This window comes from Acanthisitta chloris, unplaced genomic scaffold, assembly GCF_000695815.1.
Source record: "Acanthisitta chloris isolate BGI_N310 unplaced genomic scaffold, ASM69581v1 scaffold262, whole genome shotgun sequence".
Lineage (NCBI taxonomy): Eukaryota > Metazoa > Chordata > Aves > Passeriformes > Acanthisittidae > Acanthisitta > Acanthisitta chloris.
The window spans coordinates 65,627-79,243 of record NW_008660803.1 but is presented as its reverse complement, the minus strand read 5'-3'; the positions used below and the strand labels follow the sequence as shown (position 1 = coordinate 79,243).

Genomic DNA, 13,617 nt, shown 5'->3' with positions numbered 1-13,617 from the left:
TCTGCCTCTCCCAATCCCGGAGTGTGGTAACATATAGGACAGAAGCTAGATAATGACTTTTTGTTTCTTTATGCATTCAACTTGAGGTTTCTGTATTTTATTGAAAACCCCAAAATACTAAGAAAAAAATCTTTCAATAACCAGTAAAATCAAATGTGAAGAAGTTAACTTAAGTGATAAACTAAATAATTAGGTTTCACTTGTGTTTAAGTGATGCTGTCTCTGTGATGTAGTCTTGTCCCAGAGACATTCAAGGGAAACCATCTGATGTTTTATGGAAAAGTTTTAGTAACAGAAGAGCAAATTCAGATGTGGAAGAGTTAGAAAGTAAATGGTGCAGTATAAGAAAGTCTGATTAAATTGTGATTATACAGGAAAAGTTATCAGAAGTTGTGATGTTCATTGACATCATTAAAAGTTTTGATAACAATGCAAATGTTAGGATGCTTTTTAGGGAACAGTAAGTTACAGTGCATGGTGAGTTACTGCAAATGACAAAGGCAGTGCTTTGTCCTTGCTTGTATCTGTCACAAAAGCATTCAGTATTCAGGCTTACAAGAAAATAGCAATGAAAGATCTGGGTGAGAGTGTCTTTGCTTTCAATATTTTAATCCTTGAGTATAATGATTAAATCTAATGTTAAATTGTGTATGGACTCTGACACTAGAATAAATGTTACCTGAAATCATTAGTAATTTCCTTCTTCATTAGATCACGTTGGAAAAATCAGGGTGAAATGTGAGAGTTGTCTAAATTAATTGTAAACTTAATCTGTTACGAGCCAGGTAATGAAATTTGTAGTTGAGGTATAACATATTTAAGAAAATGGCATCAAACCCACATGGACTATCCTTGTAGATATTGTAAGTAGGAATGGAGCCTACTGTAAAATATTAATAACAAGAACAATTCTGAATGAAATATTTAAGGCTTATAAGGCTTAAAGAAATAAACATGTTCAAACCAAGAAATCACTGAGGTAGATTTATGCTTGTGTATTTAGTCTGTTATGATTTGGTTTTTACCAGCCCCTCACTTCAGATCACCTTTCAAGCTTAACTCTTCAGAGTGTACCATCTTTGTTCATGTTTTGTAGGTGTGAACATTTTCGCTCCATACTGAATAATGATGATGAAATTATAGAAATGAGTGAATTTTCTTATCCTGTTTACCGAGCCTTCCTGGAATACCTGTACACAGACAACATCAGGCTCCCACCTGAAGATGCTATAGGTATTTGCCATAAATTGAAATGATGCTAGGTCACTGTTTCTGAGAAGGTCACTGTGTGTGTGGTAACAGGGTGTGAGGAAAGCAGGGCTTGGTACTTTTAGTTTTATTAGCACTTAAATCTGGACTTTGGCAGGTGCCAGGAAAGAGGGATGCAATGGCAGGAAACGTGCCCAAGGAGAATGAGTGGTGGGGATGCCATAAGATCAGAGATGCAAAATGTCCAAAAAGAACTTTATGTTTCTCTTATTAAGAACTTTTTTTTTCTTGAAAAGACACTAATGCCATTCTAAAACTTTTCTGTTTGGGTAGCTGTAGTGATTTGATCATGAATGAAAGGGAGCTGTTCCCCACACAAATTTAAGAGGATGTAAGTCAGTAATTGATGCCTAGCATGGCATACAATACAGTGAGCAAGAAAACAGAACACTTGTGTAGTAATAAACTGGTTCCTTTTTTGATATATCTGTAAAGAACAATGCACACATCATCTAGGGGGGAAAAAGAGAACAAGTCTTTGATAATTTTGGCCTAAAGCAACAGGGTAATTGATTAATATGAAAAGAAATGAATGTGTCTTGCACTAGGACAGTTAAAGCTGTATGAATTTTCACAGGGCTGCTAGATTTGGCAACACTGTACAGAGAAAACAGATTGAAAAAGCTTTGCCAGCAAACAATCAAACAAGGCATTTGTGAAGAGAATGCCATTGCTCTTCTTTCTGCTGCTGTCAAATATGAAGCTCAGGTAAGGAGAACTTCTCTTCGGGCAAGCAGTTGTTTTCTGAGAAGTGAAGCTGCTTAATATAAACATAACTGCATTTCATTGCTGACACATTATTACTGTAATTTCCCTTTCTGGTTTCCCAGATGTTTGTTTTGCCCTTTTCAAGCCATAAAAAAAACCTCAAACTAAACAGGTACTAGTGTTTTCTTCCTGGCCTTTTGGCTTGCACCTGTGAGTCAGGGTTCTTAGTCTGCGTCCTGCTGTGTCATCTGGCACAGCAGGGCATGGCATGCAAATGTCTGGCTGCCATTTACTTCTCTGCCTTTGGATTTTGCATTGCCTTTCACTTCCTGAGCTCTCTGCTTGATAGTTTTGTCAGCTGGTGTCTGGTACAGCCTTCCTGGTACTGCCTTTTACAGGCACTGGGAGAATTTACCTGTAAAGTCCCTCCCTATTTACAGTTCTGCTTATATAAAAAAATCCACTTTTGCAGTACTGTTTACAGTGAATTGTGCTGACATACAACAAATTACCTATTGTTATTACTCTCCCCATATCCTGTCATTCGGTCTGCCCTTGGCTCTGGAATGTGTCACTAGCACTCGCCTGTTATCAGTGGAATGCAAGTGCTTATTTGGTAAACAGGTACTTGCAAAGATGTTTTTCTTTTCTAAAATCCTTAGTGCTGTGCTGATTGTGGAAATAATGGGCTTTATTATTCAAAAGGTCTGCTTATGTATTTAAGACTTAGGAGCCATTGTTATAACTGAGGATCTTAGCTGAGAATCCTCATCTTTCTGCTTTACAAGAATAAAATTGATAGAGCCAAACAGAAGATTACCTGTTAGAAAAGGCAGAATATGTAGCTGGTTACAATGCTGGGTTTTTTTAAATACTTGGGTTTTTGCCTTTGCCTGGCTGTGAAATGCAGGATGAAGCTTTAAAGGAGGACAGGCTAGAAGTATAACATGGTAGACTGACATACCTATACCTTCCAGGTATAAGAAGCAAGTAGAAGAAAGGGCTGAAACAAAAATTGAGTTCAAAACGTTGCAGAAGTCTGTGCTGTATGCAGACAGCACACTAGAGGGGATGACTTCAGATTAGTAGCTAACAAAATTGCCAGCTGCTGGTTACAAGGCATTTGAAACCAGGTATCGGTAGCCGAAGGCACAAACAGCTGAGGCAAAGAGCAGTTGTACTTTCAGTGTGCTGCAGTGGTACAAGCCCAGTGTACTGGGGGAGACTGGACTGGGAAGTAGGACCCAATGATTTGGTTCTCTTAATGGCACATTTTTCATTAAACCTTTATTCGGGAGTTTCTCCTCTTACAAGCTTTTCAATACTTCTGAACATTTTTGAAGCAGAAGTACCCTTAGTTGACCAGAATCAGGTGAAGTAATGACACATGATGTATTTGAAGCAGTAAAGCTACCCTGGACAAAGTACTGGAGTTTATAGCAGCTGAAACACAATAAAAGGGATTGGATAGATGAGTAAATGCATGTTACCCTCGTCTTCCTTCTGTGAGTCGGTGTTTTATTCTTCCAAAATATGTAATATTTTAACATGATCATCAGAGGATAAATTGATTCACCTGCCCTGGCAGCATCATGTGTCAAACTCAGGAGTCCCTACAGCCACAGCTCAGAAAGGGATGTAGTAGAACAGCTTCAGGGAAGTGCAGCAAAGATGTCTTTATCAAAGACATGGGAAGCCTCTGTCTAAGTAATCATGAAGTGAGACAGGATCTCTTCGTGTATGACATTAACACAGTAAAAACTGGTTTGAGAACCATGTGCAGTGTATCAGCACTACTTTTCAGTAGAAAACTGTCCAAAGAAGGATTATGAAAGAGGCCTAATATTCTGGAAGTTTGAAAAGACAGAATTCAAGTTCTTGTCACTAAATATGAACATTGCAAGTGGAATATTACAGTGCTGTGTTATCTGCCATTAACAGAGCAAATTAAATGAAGAGTGACTCGACTACTATATGCATCTATTAGGATTAAAAATGCTTGACAGTATTTTGCCTTATGCTCAGAAAATACAAAAAGAGTTGCTGCTACAAGTTCTTTTAACGTGTATTTCTAATACACACTGCAGCAAATCTTAATCACCTTCTGTATAACAGAACACAAAGCCTGTATTTCTTGAAACTGCAGACTGAGTAACCAGGATTCTAGATCAGCTATTCTGGTCTTAGCAGCAGCAGAAGGGGCAGCTGCTGTTAATTTCAGTCACATGTTGACTATAAGGCAACTCAGGTTCTGGCAGTATCATTTTAGAGGTCTGCTGGAACTTAAGGTGCCACTGTATTTGAGCTACATTTTTTATTTCCTCTTATGTTTGCTGCTACTTTTTCTATTCTCACTCCATTTCTTTACTTTTCTGGTACTTGTTGATGAGAGATACAATTTACTTCTGTGCGTATTTGCTACCTTATTTCGTGCTTCTGTTAAAGCTTTAGTTACATCTCAGCAGGGGCAATAGACTTGAAACATTGAATCCAAGGAAAAGGTTTCAAAGGGAAATGTACAGGTATTCAGCTGAAGACCTTTCTAGTACTAATCCCTGGCTGCAATGTTAATGTAGCTAACATAGAATCAAATTGGGCATGGATTAAGAGACCTCTTTTTGCTGTAACCCTTGGAAGAGTTTATAGCTCATGGATCATACAATTTAGACTTGCCTTGCTGATGGCTCCAGCTCTACTTGCTGCAGGAAGTAATTAATTTTCCTTCAACAGCAAGTTGCTGCATAGGAACCAACTAAAGGGGATTGACCTGGTGCATGGAGAGGATTGTTACTTGTGTGAGAAGTTTGAGGGGTTAAAATCTGCTGCATGAAATCATGGTTGTGTGGCTTAACGGCTTATACCTATCCTGTGCCGAGTATCTGAGCATCCTGTTACAGTGAGACAGAACCTTTTTTACTATCTAGGAATCCCATTAGACAGGGGGATACGGTTCCCAGGTTTGCCACAGAAAGCACATGTATCCTAACATGGAGTTTACATTCCGCAAGCATCATCAAATGTTACATCATATTTTGCTTCTATTTTCAGCAACACTAGGTATCTGGTATTTTTCACAGGACCACAACTGGATTCAGTGCAGGGAGGGAACGAGAGGACTTACTGATGCTCTAGCAGTTTGACTTGGGGAAAATTGATGGTTTCACAGCTCAGTAAGTGTGGTGAAGTTCTAGAGCTGATTTAGGTGGCTACTCCTGTTTTCCTGGAGGGTGTTTGTTGAATAGTTTTTAGGAAGAAATTTCACCCTATCATTTGTGATCTCATCAAACAGATAAGGGATTGGGAATGTGAACAATCTGGTATATTATCTGCTAATTAAACAACAAATTTGAAACAAAAATACTATTACTACTACTTTGTCATTCATATTACAAATTACCTCAATTTGTTCCTAGGACTTGGAAGAATTTTGCTTCAGATTTTGCATAAACCATTTAACTGTTGTTACACAAACTCAAGGCTTTGCAGAAATGGACCACGACCTCCTGAAAAACTTCATTAGCAAAGCAAGCAGAGTGGGAGCATTCCGAAATTGAGGTCTGACTACCACCAAGCTGAAGAGCACGTCCTCTTCCCTCCTGGAAATACTTCTCCGTTGGAGAACTCCATGGTCAGAATGTGCAATGGTTTGGAAAGAGTCTCGGTGTCTATCAGCTTAGGAAATGTGTAGAAGTCCACTAGCATGCAGGTTTTGTACAGATGGCTACAGCATAGATGTGTGGTGACCATTCATTGCCAACTGAATTTAACACAGAAATCTAATGCAGTATAACTACCCTTTCCCACTCAAAAGCCAAGCAAACAAAGCTATCATCCATCTGGGCTGCCTGGTTTAATTTTATTCTTTTTCTAAATTTTTTTAACCATTTGGATTTTATGGGACAGGGACCTGTTTGCTGCTAAAACTTTCATAGTGTCCTTTTACCTCCAAACTCAATTAATATGCCATATTAGGCTTCTTTTTGTCTGGTTTATCATCCAGTGAAGATACAAACTTGTTCTTCTGAACATCTGATAAAGTAATACAATCCTCTAGGACAAGAGGCTATGTCTCACTGGGTGTTTATCTGGAGTATGAATATGTAAGCCATGAGGAGCTTCAGCAAGATATTACAGTTTTAGAGTTCCCAGCACTTATGTTCATTGTTTTAAGACAGAATTAAAAGAATCTCCCTTTTCATTACACCAAGCAACATGCTCCCTGGCACTCCAGTGGGCCAGGAAGCATTCACCGTATTTGTCTGGATGTGAATTGCTCTATGAGTTTTACTACTAAGAAATCCATCTAGTTAAAAAACCTAAAACAATGTTTCAAGAAACGGAAGTTCTGCTTTAGGTTTTTTAATCCCTGTCTTACTGTCTTATCCCTAGATAGATCATCTTCAGAAAACTGGGGAAAAAGATAGTTTTGAAGTGGTAACATTGGTCTTGCAATTCAATCCCGAAGAGTGAAACTCACATTAGTTTCCACATGGCAATAAAGACACCTTGTCCAAACACGTTGTTTTGGGTCTCCTTAGGTCAGTGCTGTAAGGTGGCTACACCACTTACCTTCCAGGCCTGTTTCAGGAGAGAGGAGTTGCCTTGTGGACATGCCTCTCTCTCATCACTGCTCATCGATGGCTAAGGCAGAGTAGATGCTTCATTTCTGACTGAAGTGAGTTAAGATGAAACCTCCACCCAGTGCTGCATGGCAGGAATTTTTCCCCATTACAGAAGATGTGGAGTTCATGGAGCATTTACTTGAATTTTCTAATAGGCAACTGTGAGTTAAGCCTGAGAGTTTATTTCTCTCAAAATTCTGATGGGGTGAAGTGACTTCAAGTACCTTTTGCAGTCTTTTACAAATGGAGAAGGCAGGAAGCTGCATTACCAGGCTCAACACACTAATGGAATCCATCATGTGACCTTCCTGCAGAGCCTTGCTGTGCCATAGAATCCTTCGATGACTTTTTCTAATCCTCAGACATGGTTTTGAAGAACTTAATAATTCCCTTAAACAACCACATCCTCATTTCCAAAGTAGAAATAACTGTTCTTTACTATACTGGAGGCTCAAACAATCCTATTCTTTGAGGAAGAGTAGGAAAGGGAGCAGCACATATTTAGAAAAGCAGTAGTAATGCCCTTCTTCACATCACTCTGTGGGTGTGACTGGAAGGATGAAGCACACAGACAGCAGAATTTACTTAGGAAGAGGGCAATAAGCAAATATTTTGGAAAATGCTGTGGTAAAAACTTGCTTGTGTTTGAGACATGTGCCTCAGACTCTCACTACGAGTATATTGGATCATCTACAAAGAAGCACGTTCTGCCACCCCCTCAGTGATTAGCACAATTTCCTCCAGCAGCATAAGTCCATACTTCAGCAGCTGTGTCAGTATTTTGTAGTCAAACAGAACTGGTCAAAACCTTCCCACTACATAATGCAGTTTCATCAAAACCACAACTCCACTGGGGAAAGAGATCAGTTTTGTAAAGTTTGTGTTGAAAAACACTGGATGTCAGCATACAGGTAGAAGTTAAGGCAGACAACAGAACAGTATCATGGTAGGGAACAGCTGTACTGCAAACTTTGTGTGCTACAGCCCAGCACTGATCGTACCAAAGCATGGAGTTTAAATACAGGTCAATGTTCCATTCAGCAGAAATGGAGTTTGAAAGAAAAATAAATTACAGAGGTAGAATCTTTGAAAGGCTGTCCTAAGTTACTGAAGCTAAAAGCCAACATTGTATTGTCCTCTAATACCCACCTGTGGAGTTCTGTTACAATGCCTGAAGACTGTATTAACTGCTGGTTTTATATGATCCATTCCCTGTGGCTGTTCCAGTACCTGTGAGGAACCAGCTGTTTACTACAGCCTCTCTGGACTAGCACTGCCTAAGCACCGAATTCTTCACTTGCAAGTCGAATGCAGGGAGGAAGAAGTAAGCTCCTGTGGCATTTAAGAACAAACAGCATTTGGAAATGGCACAGCAGGAAAAGATTAAGGTATAAACCTGCAAACAAAGAGGCTGGGTGGGAGTCAGTACATCCACCTTCAGATGGCTACACAGCCAGTGGATTAAATTCCCTTCAGCATCAATGGACAGAAACAGGCCTTTCTGAGATGAACTTCATCTGACCTCATCTGGCACGCAGAGCTTAGGCAGAGACATAGGTTCTCCAGAAACGTGTGTTTCTCCACAGTGATTAGAGTTTGACCAGTGGTGCAATCCCTGCTGTTAGGCACCTAAAATGCCCATTGCACTTTCTGTCCAACTCTTCTCCTGTGAATCCTAATTTTCTTTCTTTCCTGGAACACAGTTTCAACATCCCAGGCCATTTTTAGTACAAGAAGAGCACAAGGAAAGTGCTGTCAAACACGGAAAGATTTCCAAATCTGATAAAAAGCCATTATAGTTTCAATACACATTTATTTGCATATGTATCTGCTTAAAAATAACATGTTTTTAGAGGGGGCAGGAACTGGCAAGGCAGCCAGTGCACTTTGTGCTCTAAGCATTGTCCTGAACACGGATGCTATAAACAGTTCTGCCTGCTCAGCAGCGTCACAAGGCACAGGCACCTTTGGGCTCTCACAGCAGTGACAGGGAGCCTGGGAAGCCAAGGCACAGCCAGACACCAAAGCCACGGTGGCTGACTCTGGAGTTTGGCATCCTGGCTATTTCCAGCACTTCTGAAAGCCAAAGAAGCAATTATGAAAAGCAGGGTGGTGAAATGATGCAAATGCTTCTAGATGCAGACACCAACCTCCTGAAGGACCATCTCAAGCACCTCTGCAAGGGCCATTACAGTGACCCAGGCCATGATCTGTCAGCATTACCAACAGTGACCTTACAACATGAAACCTGATGAAAACAACATTTCTAGAACACCTCAAGAGGGAATCGCTGGAGATGGGAGTGACTCTGCTTGTACCAGCTGCAGAGTCATAGTGGAATTGTGGTACAGGAGAACATAGGCAGTCATCCTCCCATCTAATAATAGAAAATTGCTGACTATTAATCTTTTAAAAGCTATTTTATTTATCTTGAAAGGAGAGAAACTGATTAGTTGTATAAAATATTATCATATATTTGATGCAAAGCCTTCAGTCTGTTTGACCAAAAAAATACATTGTCACAGTAAAGAAATAATGAATCTGTTTAGGTACTGGACTCTGTAATGTCACCCCTCTGGCCAAAGGAAGAGCTTTGACTGGGTCACTGTACCCCAGTGTTAACATATATCTGCAAAACTCAGCAGAAAGTGAGGAAATACACAAGGTACTCTTGAAACTTCTTGTACATTTTTCAGGAAGAAAGTTGAATCCCTATTAAGTCTAAAAAAACCTCTCAATATTATTTTAAAATTCACTGACACATCAGTATTCTGCTCAGAGAGCTTTTAGTAGCTCTAGGATTAGCTTCCATTCAACACAAGAATGGATCTTTAAAATGTACTACTGTTAGTATTCTAGGATCAACTAAACAATCTCTAAACAAGCTACCTGGAGAAGATATTGGTTTCAATCATTTGCATCATGAACAGCATGCTTTTCTACTGTAACTGTTTGTAATTTAAGTAGCTGCAAAAGCTAAATTTCATTAAAATGGGTCATTTTAAAGCAAGACTTCATTAATTTGCTTATATTTTAGTCCACTGGAAGTAAAACACATGCTTTTGTTAACTGGCTGTTTTACAAAACTGCAGTACCTGTATCAGTAACTTACAAATACAGAAGTCTTGAGTTTGGGGGGTTTTTTTGCTCGTTGCAGCCATTTGCAAGTTGCCCAATTTATTGCCCTTTCAATAAAATAAGGCAGACCTTCTCCCAAAGCAGGTTCCACCACGCTCAGCTTTTGTGCAGGTGCTGCAGTAAGGCCTACAGGAGACACCCTGTGCTTTTAGAGACCAGGCTACTCTTACCTGGAACCCACCTGGAGACACTCAGCTTTCAGCTGTTCCTCAAGCTCTTTGGCTTGGCTACAGTTAGGTTAAAATTTGAAGAAATCAAGAAAATTCTACATCATTAGAATTTTGAAATCTTCTGTGTACCAGGTGGGGTTTAGGTTTGGGTTGTTTGGGTTTTTTTCCTTTTAATACTTGAGATTTTCCAAGATAAGAAAGTGCACAACAATTACTCATATGGGAAGCAGCTTCTGCTTCTGTGAAGATTCTCTGTGGGATTCTGGGATGAATCTCTCTGGGATTCATATTCCATGAAATTCAAACTGATGGACAGTGTAGCTGCCCTGTGAAATTACACTGGGGTGAGAGGTGGGGGAGGAAAACCACAAAATGTCAAGTACTGGTTTCAGTAGTAGGACTACATACCGAGTTCACTTTGAATTCAAGTTGTGCTTGTGGGGCCAGGCCTACAACTGCCATGCAGTTGGAGTTCAGGGGAATTTGAGGCACTAATTATGTACAGAGACAAATCTGTGTAGTATCTGGCCCCTCAGCTTCAAAATTTGCAAGGAATCAAAATCTAAAAATTAAATCTAGGAAACAAAACTAGTGCATTTCAAATCACTCTAGCTAATGCTTCATCTTCAGACAGAAAAAATTCAATCCAAGGAGACTGAATTGGCTTAAATCAGTAAGAAAATTCAGTAAAGAAATTCAGGCACCTTCCAAGTCTGTTTTTAAAATCCTCAAAAAAATATATAAATTAAATTCAGTGGCTTACATTGTATATATGCTACATCATAAGGCAAAGTATCATGAAACATTAAAAAACTTTAAAAGTCCAAATGCTTTCAACTAGCAGTTCAGGATAAAAAGCAACTTAAAAAGCAACTCAATTAATGAAGGCTGTAAAATAAAGACAAGCTAAGAGGGCTGGCAGGGTGCAGCCCCTGGTCCTGAGAAGAGTCTTACTTTTCTTCACTGCCTGAGGTATCTTTTCCGTCATTCAGCTTCTGCTTTTGCATTCTTGTTCGAGTAGATGCTACAAGAAAACCCAACAAGCAAAACAGAAAAAGAGTGAAATTAAATATTTTCCTCATAATTACCTTGGACTGATAATTGAAAAAATTTTTAACGACACAGTGAACAGAATAACACTATTCTAAGTAAAACAAATCCCTCACTATAAAATAAACACCTGATTCTGCATTGCTTCAGCAATTCTTGCTCAATTTTACACATCTTATGAAATTCACCTGTTCCTCATTGTTTTTGTACCCTCACTGGGTCTGTTTTCACCCTCAAGGCAGCAGATGGTTTGTGTGACGTAGGGAATCTTGCCCTGTCTCCAGGCAGATGCTGTGGCCTGAGCAGCACCCACATCCCAGAGCCAGCCTGTCCAGGAAATGCCTTCTGCCCTCAGCGGCACACACCAACACCACTGGACACAAAACAGAACTCTCCTTCTTAACCTCTGCCACAAGTAAGCACTGAAACATTTTCCCTGCCTTTAAGGTAAGGAGAAGTGTCCAGATCCACACTCCTACCTATCTTGATAAGCAAACACTTGCAAGGCAAGAGTTTTTTCTGGGCAAATCTGAGCTACAGAGCTCAGATTGCACAAGTGAGAATGCCTGGCCAGATCTAGTGTGCTCCTCCACGGTAGTGGAAAATAAAACTCAGATGTGGGGGTGGGGCTATTTTGCTTTTCATGAGCCACATTGGAGTTTCATTTGAAAAAAAACCAGAAAAGTGATGCCATGAAATCTGAAATAAATGCTGATCCACAGCAGAGGCGAAAAGCAGTCTCAGACATTTTAGTATAAAAGACAGCAAAGCAACAAACAAAACCACATATGGTTTTCTTGTGTATATAAATTTCCTGAATTTCCATCTTGTAATCTGCATTTTCAAGACTAAATGCAGCAAGTACTACAACTAAGCAAGTTACCCCCATGACATCAGTGTTGAGCAATATTTTCATCTGAGTGGGCCCAAACTCTTTCATCCAAGGCACTCACTGCTGTGCAGTTTACGAGAAAAATAATACTCACTCATTTCTGCAAGCTTCTGTTGGAACTTGGACTCCTGGGGTAGGTGTTTGCTGCAGATAGAAGAAGGCATATGATTAAGTTGATAACTTTTTATGCTTGTAACCTAAACTTTAAATCAAAGCATTTAATTGAGAAGTATTAAGCTACCATCTCTTATTTAATACAGTCACTAAAGTTCACGAATTGACACAAGTTAGGGTTTCAGGAAGAAGTCAGGATGGAAGGCCCTGTGAGAACCAGATATATGTAAGAACAGAAAAGCCAAGGCCAATCTCTCACCTTCCATCTGCTTCGTCTTGCCCCTCTATATCGAAGCGCAGCCTCTTCAGTGGCTTTGGAGCAGCACTCACTTCTGCACTGCGCTTCAACTGGCTGTCACTGTTGCACACCATCTGGTTTATTTTCTGAAACTTCTCAGAAGTCTGAAGTGACAAGAAAATAGAGAAAGAATTGCCAGTAAATCCTGAAACTACTCCAACTTTCCAGGTGGCATTTCCAGGATAAGGCCTTGAGCAACCTGGTGTAGTGAGTTGTCGTCCCTCCCCAGGGCAGGGGGGTTGAGACTAGATGATCTGTAAGGTCCATTCCAACCCCTCAAATTCTATGGTTCTGTGATATGATTCTATGATTTTCTACTAAAAAAATTAGCAGTTCTAAAACTCTGGAGTTCAGGAACTCCACCTTCTGCCAAAGCAACTAAAATGAAATGCAACACACTTTAAAAGTGAAGTCTGGATATTTGAAAGGAGTTACCAGAACTTCTCTGTAATCACTGCATTAAATTGGAGACACTCACTGGCCAGTTCTACAGGTGTGAGCAGGCTATCCCATTCCTCCAAAAGCTGCATGCATTTAAGACCAGACATGAAAATTGTTAAAACTCACCCCAAATGATTCTCCAATTGACACCAAAATTCTGCCAAAGGAAGAAGAGAAGTGTTTTAAGATTAAGGTAAATTTAACAGTGATGGAAGCATCCACTAACTTGCACAGATTAGCACAAGGCATTAACAAGGTCTCTCCTCCTCTCTCTGCATTAACAATACAAACCCACACTGTGCTTTACTGTGTTAAGACTTTTCTCTTTGGGCCAGCAAATGCTGAATCACCAAATCAACTACCACACAGAAAAGAACTGTGGCTTGGAAGAATCAGAGGCCCTCTCAGTTTGTCCCTTACCAGCAGGATGACCCTTCAGTGCTGGGTCAGACAATCATCCTTTCATCTTTACCTTTAGGCCTTTGCTAACCAAAACCATGAAGGGCTTCAACATAAAAATATACAATAATATTTAAACTTTTGTACAGAGTGGGCCAGGTCCTACTCTGAAATGCCACTGGAACATTTACTGTCATCCTTGTCTGCTAAGAACAAGTGACCAACAGTTTGAAATGTTCTGTGTAGCCAACTAAATAAACATTTTGTTCCAAAGAAAAAACACTTTAAATGAGTATGCAAAGCTCATCTGTGTTTTTCAGGAGTGTCATCCAGAGTCAAAGCTAATGACATTTAAGCGACTAGGTCAAGAAACTTCTCTTAGGGGGTAAAAAAAACCCCAACAACAAACAAACCCCAAAACCCAACAAAACACAAAACCATCCAAACAAAAAACCGAACAGAAAAAGCTCCCTAAGCACAATAGAAAAGGATTCAAATACAAGACACAAACTTTTA

General features: G+C 39.8%; 2 protein-coding genes across 2 annotated transcripts in view; one reads left to right on the top strand and one right to left on the bottom strand.

The window, feature by feature from the left end:
• Positions 1-374: 374 nt before the first annotated feature.
• On the top strand, positions 375-5,531 carry RCBTB2 (regulator of chromosome condensation (RCC1) and BTB (POZ) domain containing protein 2; the record flags this gene model as incomplete). The annotated part of the gene is made up of 4 exons (XM_009069936.1): positions 375-460; positions 1,097-1,233; positions 1,847-1,977; positions 5,391-5,531. Coding segments are annotated over 4 exons (495 nt in total), but the record flags the coding sequence as incomplete, so codon positions are not given.
• Positions 5,532-10,857: 5,326 nt separating this feature from the next.
• RB1 (retinoblastoma 1) overlaps positions 10,858-13,617 on the bottom strand; it is a gene marked incomplete at its 5' end in the record, with an annotated part of 68,309 nt that continues 65,549 nt past the window's right edge. The window contains 4 exons of the mRNA XM_009069935.1: positions 10,858-10,931; positions 11,944-11,993; positions 12,223-12,365; positions 12,829-12,859. Coding sequence (XP_009068183.1) covers positions 10,858-10,931; positions 11,944-11,993; positions 12,223-12,365; positions 12,829-12,859 — 298 coding nt within the window. The remainder of the gene's footprint in view (positions 10,932-11,943; positions 11,994-12,222; positions 12,366-12,828; positions 12,860-13,617) is intronic.